This window comes from Aplidium turbinatum, chromosome 10 (genome assembly GCF_918807975.1).
Source record: "Aplidium turbinatum chromosome 10, kaAplTurb1.1, whole genome shotgun sequence".
In the NCBI taxonomy this organism is placed as follows: Eukaryota; Metazoa; Chordata; class Ascidiacea; order Aplousobranchia; family Polyclinidae; genus Aplidium; species Aplidium turbinatum.
Genome location: NC_137481.1, coordinates 19,643,136 through 19,653,075, shown reverse-complemented (window position 1 = coordinate 19,653,075; position 9,940 = coordinate 19,643,136). Strand labels below are relative to the sequence as shown.

At 37.7% G+C, this 9,940-nt stretch overlaps 1 protein-coding gene across 1 annotated transcript; it reads right to left on the bottom strand.

Moving 5' to 3' along the window:
• Nucleotides 1-855: 855 nt before the first annotated feature.
• LOC145778168 (microsomal glutathione S-transferase 1-like) lies at nt 856-6,480 on the bottom strand. Its single transcript, XM_082589600.1, has 3 exons — nt 6,170-6,480; nt 5,039-5,149; nt 856-2,860 (listed from the first exon to the last, which is right to left on the bottom strand). Exons 1-3 carry the CDS (start codon nt 6,380-6,382, stop codon nt 2,720-2,722), a joined length of 465 nt encoding a protein of 154 aa, XP_082445726.1. The 5' UTR covers nt 6,383-6,480; the 3' UTR covers nt 856-2,719.
• Between the last annotated feature and the right edge of the window lie 3,460 nt (nt 6,481-9,940).

Here is a 9,940-nt window from a genome sequence, read left to right as displayed (position 1 = left end):
TTTATGTTGCCGTCCAAAAATCGAGATATTGTTGGCATAGTCAAATCAAAGGTGATAACGACAGTCTCTAACAGATAGCAAAATCTGTCATTCTTACAGTGATTAGGCTGCATTACATTGATTTTTACTAAAAATGACGCGTTTTGCGGTCTGGACTATTAGGCTATAGCTTGAAGCAGAAATAAAAGATATAAATAAAAACACGAATCAGATATAGCCTACAAAAAGCTTCTCATCCAGCAGGAACACCAAAGAAATTGTCCAACAGAGCAGCACTGTAGAAATTGGTCTCGTTTCTCTATATTCCACTAATTCATGCATTATTCAACACCTTATTTTAAGCCAAATAAAGAAACAGAAACTAACATTAGGCTAATTGCCAACTAGGCTACTGTTTACTTCAATTTTAATTTAATGGAACGTATTGAAATATTAGAGTTTTGAAATTTCTCATATTAGCTTTGTAAATAATATAGCGAACATTTAGAGGATCTAAGAAAGCGTTCAATAATTATACATTTTACTTATGGTTTCATTGCACAGTTTTCTCAAAGACTAATGAATTATTAAATTTTTTCACATTGCTTGCTTGTACGTGATCAATGTTTGGATCCGGGACTTTGACCAGAGTATGTCCCGAGTTTGGAACAGAATATCAGTTTCAAAAGTTATGGATCTCTCACCAGCTTTGGTTTGGTCGTAAATTACTAAGCGGCAGTTTCTCCTAATCTCCTTTTGTTGGTGGTAGCCTTTCAGGCTACATCAGGTAACCATCAGAGGGGTTAACGTTAACTGACACATGCTTCCTTAAGCTCATAGGATACAAATTACTAGACTTGACCTTTTCAGTTCAGTTAACTTTGTTTTTATTTTCGACCATCACAACGAAAACAATACCTGCCATACATAGCAGAGGTCTAAAAAAAGGTAAAAGCAATAAAATGTAAATGTGATAACGTGCTTGAGATGCTTTCGTCCATATACATAAACTAATACAAATGGTATAGGAGCAGTAGCGCAAGCAGATGCATTTGGTACGAAAAAAAAGTAAATAGCTTGCCAGGACACAGAACAACTTCTTTCCTACATTTGCACCACTGGGTGGGTGTATTGCTCTAAAAATGTAATTTTTATTCAATTTTTGGTCAAAGACTGTCGGTGTTTGGATTAACTATTTGTTTATTTCCGTTTTTTAGATATATTTCTCTGAACGATTACATTTTTTAATTTTATTTTTATGACTTACTAGAAAAACATTTTTTCTAATTTTTTGAAACACGGTTACTGTTAGGCTATAGAATCATTTCGATCTCCCATGGAAAAAATTGTACGATATTTTTGTGTTAGAAGTGTAGGCCTAATTATTTTGCTCTGCAGCATTGGATTCATATTGTTTTTCAAGCAAACTATAGAAAGGTAGGTTACATTGAAGCAATAATTTAGGTGAAAAATACATGTAAGGCAGTAGGGCAACCAGAACTCTAATAACTGACAAGGTGCGTTCTGTGCTTGTGAATACTTTTAAAATGAGATGCTGGAATTTGTTCTATACTAACATCGAGCAAGTTAGCACTGGTGCACAAAAAAGAAAATGCTGCTCTCAAACTCCAAACCAAAAGAGCGTTGTCAACACGATGGGGTATGGGTTTCACCAAGAAGCTTTCACCTCTATTGACATATCAAATAACTTAGAGTTTTTACAGAATTGTCCCTTAAATACGTTGTTGGAATGGTCACTTTCGGTATAGCCTACTGCTAGTTCTTTTCGCAATAGGCTACCGGGGACATAGTGCGTATTTAGTCATTTTTTTCTCGTGATTGAAAAATAACAAAACAATCTCTCTGTCATCCTGAAAATTTAACATAGTTCATCAACTTATAGCGTTCTTCAGCGCTGGGAGATGATTCGTTTCAACAACTGGATGAACGATAATAAGACCCCTGCATTCAATCAACCCTTACATGCAATGAAAGAACATTGAAGAGACTGCTACAAAAAGTCCATTGCTGTAAACAGGGAAAGGAAGGCAGATTTTGGGATGGGAGTTAGAAAATGTTAAAAATGGAAAGAAAGGGAAAATTTAGATGAAAGGATGGAAGACAATTTTTCATCATTCCATCCCAATTCCATCATTAACTTTCTAACACAATGTTAAGACATGAAAAAAAATGTAAAATAATTTGAGAAAAAGTTGCCTTTTGATTTCGTTTCTTTTCACTACTAAGTTTTCGTTTCTTCTCATCAGGCGTTTTCACCACGCGGCTACGCAGCTGACGACATTTTCAGACAATGTGTCTTTTGGAGTTTGTGTACAAAATCCGTGCGTCGCAAGTTCATTAAGTTGGGAACCATTGTTTGAAAGAAGAAGAATTTTCTTCTCCGCTTTCAGTTAGCACAGTAGAGTAGGCTATGTATTAAACAAACCGTAGTTTAATCCACGAATAAAAATTAGCCCTAAAAGTAAAAATACAGCTTGCGACAGTTTTTTGTATACATCAAAGCCGTAAATTTGCATTCTAGTAGATAAAGTTTGTTTACATTATAAAGGCTGTTGGAAATGCACTTTCCTGCACTTACGTTATGTCAAGTAACTCAAGTTTAACCATGACAACAGGTGTGACGTAATTCAGCATGTTAGCATGTTCATTATATCAACAAATAGCTATAGGGTAAAGTTCTTTCATCATTGCAGCGTTGAAGTGTACACATCTGATTTTTCTACCAACCAATTTCCACGAGCACTCTTACAGCCATTGACAGAGTTGCCACATACCCGGATAAAAAAAATACGAAGCGAGATGGTTGAGGAAGTTTGAATAAATACGTGATACTGTGAGCCACTCTAACACTGAAGAATATCTGAAAATAAATTAAAAAGCTTTTCAAAACACAGTCACCAATGCCACAATTTGGTTGGTTGATTTTGAATCTTTATCCTGGGACTGATAGGTTATTCCAGGTAGTTTCGCATACTTGAGGCTTTTGAGTAGGCACTTTAACATTACCCACTCGTCGAAAAAGCGTACTCGCGATTCAGCTGATTTCAGTCATGTGACTCGACACGTGATATTCTGATCAAAAGATTTTGATACAAAAAAATTTAACTGAATGCCTTGCCACAACCACCGTTGCCTAATGGTTAGGGCAGAGGAGTAGTAATTACGATTTCGTGGGTTCGATTCCCACCCTTTGCTAATACTACATAATAATAATACTACTGTATTTTTTCTTCTGCAACTGAACTGAGTGCAAGAAGGATCTTAATGACTGCAATCAATGGAGTTTATAAGGAAAATTGTGACTAAAACACAAAGCAATTTCACATTGAAAAGCAGGCACTCTTCGACGAGTGGGTGATGTTAAAGTGCCTACCAGGCTTTTGACCGGTTACCGAGATTGACAGAGTGAAGTTTTTCGATTGTTGAAGTGTTGTTGCCTGAAAATTATTCCATCTATCAGGCGCCGCTGAATGCAGTCCTTAAGGAAGAATGCTGAGCAGTCCTTAAAATGAGTGGTTGTTTAAGCGCACACCCCGAGAGTTGAACCATCGCCGCTTGATCTTGAAGCTTCTTTGTTCACGAAGTCACGCGCTAACCAACTGAGCTATCGAGGCTATAGCCAGGGCCCACAAGAGAGGGGGACAACCGGTGCATTGCACCGGGGCCCGGTGAGTTTAAGGGGGCCCGACAAAATATCTAACCTCACGCGATAAAAAGACTGATTTCAACGATTTTGCATAAAATATTGTTTTTATATTAGTTCCGTATGTTGAATGGGGCCCCCTTATGGGTAGCCTAGGCTATGCCCTTTAAAATCACAGAATTTTCAATTTTGTGAGTTAAGGGGGGCCCGACAAAATGTTTAAATTTGCGTGCTCAGGTCCATTTTGCATAAAATATTGTTTTTTTATATGAATATTAGTTTTGTATTTTGAATGGGCCCCCTCATGGGTATGTCCTTTTTTAGAACAACAATATTTTCATTTTTTTGCGTTCAGGCGGCCAATAAAATGTTTAAATTTGCGTGTTAAGGTCAATTTTGAATAAATTTTTTTTAATATTTTGAAGTTGATATTTCTTAATGTCATGAACAATATCAATGCATTCATCCTAAGTTTGCTGCCCTATAGTCTCTGCAGATTTCAAGGTCAGAAATGGTATTGTATGTTAATGTAAAGCTGTAAGCACACATATGCAATGCTATGTCAGCCATGTCGGATAGTATTGCAATTTTTATCTTCGAAATGGCTGGTTTTACCCACTTGTTTGCCATGGTTACAATCAGGTGTTGCCAGAGTTAGGAAGGGTTAGAGTTAGCTTAGGAAAGGTTAGGGTTTTAATCTTTGCCCAGGACTAAAAAAAATATCCAAAATACAAGTTTTTGTTTTCAACAACTATAAACTTTTCCTCAAATTAGGGCAGAATTCCATATCTGACAATGCTATTGAGGCTATATTTACACTATGTAGTGTTTTAGCATTTTACAGCATTTTATCTTTGTGTATAACTAGTGTGTATCTGTGAATTTAAACTTATCTTTACAATATGTAGTGCATTGTTTGTGAAATAATAGAGTGTTAATACTTTAACCTAATTTATCCTTTGTAAGAACGCGCACCGCAAATTTTGCTTGTGATTGGTGAGATATCACGCGACATGTCGCGCTGGGGGGCCCGGCAGCAACATCTGCACCGGGGCCCGGCAAGGCTCTTGGAGGCCTTGGCTATAGCAAAACAGCCAAGCACGTGCAGTCACCAGGGTAATAACGTAACTCACGACTAATCACCATTGGTTTTAATTTATAGTTTTATTCTAGTAGGTAGCTTACAACTACTGCACATAAAGTGCCAAACCCACCAGAGCTTCTGTACTAAAGTTCAAAAGCGACAAAATACCATACGTGATTTAGATTTTAGTTGTAATCAGGGATCTTGAGCTATAAGAACTCTGGAGATCCAACAAAAGGTGTGAAGTTTGGTAGTTATTTCCTTTAATTGTAGCACAAACTTAAGTCTAGACCTAAGCTCATGATTCTTACCCTGAAATGCAGCAAAGCAGTGTCCAGATCTGGATTGCTCGAAGCATAAACAAAACCAACGAGAAAAAATGGAATAATATTTTCCAGATCATTCAAATGCGCGCGACGAGCCTGCATAAAAGTTACAAGTTCATGTAAAAAAAACTAGCCTCATTAAATTTTTCTTAATTCACTTTCAAAGCAATATTTTAATGATTGAGAGCAGCAAAGCCACATACATCCCATTAAGTTCACTAACAACAAGATGTCTTTGTTTGAAATGTCCGGCGTGTTGGAATTGAGCTTGTAACTTAATACAGAACAATGAGTAACCTAAAAATCCTAGAGAATTGTTTTGGCTTCCAGATAGATAGCATTTAAAGCTTCTCAAAAAACGTTTAAAAAACTTGCTCAATCTTGCTTGGGCTTGCGGAAATATTTATTTTTTAAAAATGCTGAAAAAGAGTCTTTAGATTTGAAGCCGTTTCCTACAATGAAACCTTAGGACTCTCGATCCAGGTCTGGACACCGAAACTTGTTAGAAGTTTGCACTTTTATAACTGATAAGTTAATCTCAACAAGCTATTCTAATCACAGACTGGTGTTTCTGGTCGTGTGCTGCAGCGCCACTTGACACAGCGATTGTTGCACCATCAGCTTGACGTGACTATTTCTTCCCTTCAACCCAAGTAGGCTACTTGTTGATGGATCTATCGGCGCTTCCACGCAATTGATTGATGGCCAATGAGCGTGGTTACGCAGAAAGCAGTAAGGAAATTCGTGATATCACATTATGTCATACGCTTGCAGCTTAAATCTTATCCTTACGTAATATTTTACTACTAAATAGATCAACAATCCATTCATCTCGACAGTATGGGGGAATTGGAAAACAAACTGCGTGCAATAGGCTACACTTAACTGTAGATGCATTTTTAAGCTAATAGTCTGCTGCCCAAATGCATCACAGTAGAAATTGGAGTATATTCAGAAAACATTATTGAAAACAGTATGGAGTAATTCTATCTGAATATGAGACCTAAGTTTAACATAAAAAATACTTAGCGAGTTATTTATGCTATTTAATTTTAACCATTTTCGGTAAGTTGAACATAAAAGTAAAACCATTAAATTATTGTATGATAGACGTACCCGTTCGATCATAGGATTAGTAACAAGCATAGGCTTCCCTTTGGTTGTATGAGCACCACCAAATGAAGCAGCATCTTCTTCATTGGCAAACGTCCTTGTCCAAACTCTACTAGTGCTTATGTAGATGGACATCAGCATCATTTTGATAATAACAAGTAGCCCATACCAAACAAAAGCCGCAAAAACATCATCTTGAAAACTCATTGTTCTCATACTGGCAACGATCTGTTTTTCAAGTTAACCTAACATGGCAAACTAATTCAAACTTTGCACTAGTCTGCTGCATTAAGTTTACTTCAAGCACGCCAGCATGAGAAACAGCGAATGTAGTATGTTGCTGAGCCACTGCAGTTATGTGTACACGTGACTCCTAATTATAGAGACTTTTGTCACGTTCTTCACTTACTATTTATTTTAATCTTCTGACAAAACTTAACTTCAGCAGTTGGTAGATTTTTCAAAAGGTTATCTCAAATTGATTTTTCAAACATCAACACACGGCTGCTAGTATAGGAATTTTTGAGGCATATGAAACGACCTCTTCTTTTGGCTCATCCATCATACGAGAATGGTGACTTTTTTTAAAGAATAAAATGTACTTTACCTTTTGTTAGGATACAGAATGGAAAAAGTTTTTCCGTCTTCCATCCTGAGATTTTCTTAAAATGTAACTTCTGCATTGCATCTACCACAAGTATTCAAACGGACAGGGCCGGATTTAGCTGATTGGAGGCCTGGGGCACTTTTAGATCGGGGGCCCCGCGCAAAAAAATTTTTTGCGCCTAACCACCTCTACATCTACTGTAGCATTAATCCAGCACTGCACTGCACAACATTTTGCAGAAACTTCAAAAGCTGAAAGAAAAAAAAAAAAACATAAAATCACATTTTTTCCACGTAGGGGGGGCCTTCAAATAGTCGGGGGGGCTGCGGCACCTGCACCCTCTGCCCCCACTAAATCCGGGCCTGCAAACAGACTATAGGCTACCTCGTTCGCCCCGTTAACTCAGTGGTTACGCCTCTGGCTCAAGATCACGTGGCGCAAGTTCGACTCTTGGGGTGTGCGCTTGAGCAAGCACGTTGAGGACTGCTCTCCATTCAGCGGCACCTGGTGAATGGAATAATTCCCCGGCAACAACACTTCAACAATCGGAAAACTTCACTCTGCCGATCTCGGTAACCGGCCATGCGTCAAGAGCCTCTACAAGTATGCGAAACTACCGAGAATAACCAATCAAGGCTTTGTCAGTCTGAGGATAAAGATTCAAAAACCAACCAACCAGGCTAGGTTAAAGAGAAGGTAAAATTTAACAGCGGTATTTTTTTTATTTTGCATGGCGTTAGAAGTTAGAACTAGAAGACCTAACGACCGTATCTGTGGTCTTGAAAGCAGTCTTGTTTTGGTACAACTCACCCCTTGTTGTTCAGGGTGCGCAACACGATGGAATGCGTTGGTTTGACTGTGTTCAGTGTTCTGTCAATTCATGTGAAACATCAGAAACATCAGATTTAGATAATTGTTTGTTTTTTTCGATGCCTCAATGTGTAGCTATCGTCAGCACGTTTTGCCGGTTGGTGAAGCGTGGGAGCGGCTACTTTTGTAAGTTCTGCTTTCGAGGTGATTTCTGTCCATTGTGTGTTTGGTTTGAGAATTTCAGCGGCGCGGGGCGCAAATTTTTTTTTCCCACGATATTTCTGTCTCATTTACATATTTTGGTAAACGTTTGTATTAAAACCGCGTGAATGCAACATTTTCTCGTTCGCACGGTTGGTTCAGTGGTTTCATCCTCCGCCTAGTGATCGTGAGAACGAGGGTTCGACCATAATATCTTACATATCTATATGTAAGATATCTATGGTTCGACGCCCGTCGAAGTCAAACTTTTTTTTTCTTTAAATTAATTTTTGCGGTGCACAAGAGCTTTTCAAAAAAAGTAGGGTTAGGGAAAGCTTATATTTTATTATCATTGCAAAATTTCATTGGCAAATAGTTATTTCGCAATCTGAATCAACCAATCTCTCAAAACATTTTTCGGCAAATCTTACTTTTAGAGTGACTAGAACCAATGAGACAGAAATCTTGTGGGAAAAAAATTTCGCGCGCGGGGCGAGCTCTCTCTTAATTCTGTCACTTTAGTTTTATTTAAATTTGTGGGGGCACATTGACTTGGATGCCTTTTCTTCAGCGCCTACACGGCGTAGCTTTCGTGTAGCCTTAGCCTTAGGCTACCTCATCCCAATCCCCAATGGTTTCCTTGCTTTTATCCATTACTACTGCTATAGAATAATGTAATAGGCAACTGCAAATCACCACTAACAAACAGGCTATAGTAATATACGAATTGTCAAGCAGCACGACTATGGAACAACATGCTGTATGTGAAAATCAACAACATTCTTAATAAACTGTAAACCATTCAGCTTCAATTGCTTTTACTTATATCTTTTCACTAAGTTATTTCTCAACTCGATCGAGCCCTAAAGCATGTGCAATTTTTTTACATGTACGTATAGAGCATACAGCAAACAGATTCGCATGGATTTGATAAGTTACCGTACATTTCTTCTTCGTTAACACACACACTTGACTATTTAAACAAGGAACCAAACAGGAGTTTAATTTTAATAAAATTGCATCATCCATGATATTTCTTGCGCAAATTTTTGAAAATATTTTTGTACCAACTGAACTGAACGCATTTCAAGAACTGTTCCTCCTTCAGCGGCATCTAGTGGATGGAATAATTCACAGACAACAGCACTTCAACAATCGAAAACTTCACTTAGCCAATCTCGGTAACCAGGCCAGTTTCGGTGGTTTAAAATCTCTGCAAATATTCAAAACTGCCAGAAATGACCCGAGATTTTCTCAGTCCGACGATAAAGATTCAAAACCAACCAACCAATCTTCGAATTTCAGTTCAAGTCAGTTTATGACAGTCCTATTTTTATGGTCGTTCAGGGTGTTACGGCCAATCTCTATACAAATCAAACGTCATATAAAACCGTTCAGGTCTACTGAATCTTACGTCATGGAATTTTTCCTAAAAATGAGCCAAAATTGCACCATCGTTCGTAAGACTTGTGTCAAACCTGTTTAAACATGAAATATTGCATCATCACCTTTGAACACCTGTTTGAATTGCGTGACAATGTCTTTCACTATTACGTCACAGTACTGCGTACGTGAGTTTGAGATATTGATATCGATTCTGATCCAGGCTTGCCAGATTGGCCTTTTTGGGGCCAAATTTGTGAAATTTGGCCCTTTTTAGAGGTAGTTGGCCCCCAAAAAAATTGTTTGGCCCTTTGGCCCTTCATTTTCAATATTTGGCTCTTTTTGGAAGCAGTTGGCACATACTATCAAACTAGCTATTTAAATAAATGTCTTTCGGAAATTGAGACTGAAAAGTGTTATTACGATTTTTTAGACAGTGTTTAGCTGACAATGTTTATGCCAATGTCAAAGATTCGAGTGGAAACACTGAAGAAGATGAAGATTTGGAATTGTTCATTTGTTCTTGTAGATTGTGTTGTTGTAATGTTGTAACGTTATTGAAGTTGTTAACGTTAGTATGTTTTATTAGCAACGTTATTAACATTATTGAACAATTTGGCTCTTTTTTACCCAGTTTGGCCCTTTTTTCGACATTGCTTGGCTCTTTTTCTCAAAAGCTGTCTGACAACCCTGTTCTGATCATTCGTAAAATTGTTGCTTGAAGTTAGTCGCAAATTTAACTGTTTCGCTTAGTGCTGCTAGCTGGACAAAAT

What these genes read in the sequence shown, in the direction of transcription:
- LOC145778168 (XM_082589600.1), bottom strand. Translation starts at nt 6,382, where the DNA reads ATGAGAACAATGAGTTTTCAAGATGATGTTTTTGCGGCTTTTGTTTGG. An exon ending in CTAATCCTATGATCGAACGG is followed by an intron (nt 5,150 to 6,169) that starts GTACGTCTATCA and finishes ACTTTTATGCAG; the next exon opens with GCTCGTCGCGCGCATTTGAA. An exon ending in CTGCTTTGCTGCATTTCAGG is followed by an intron (nt 2,861 to 5,038) that starts GTAAGAATCATG and finishes ATTTATTTTCAG; the next exon opens with ATATTCTTCAGTGTTAGAGT.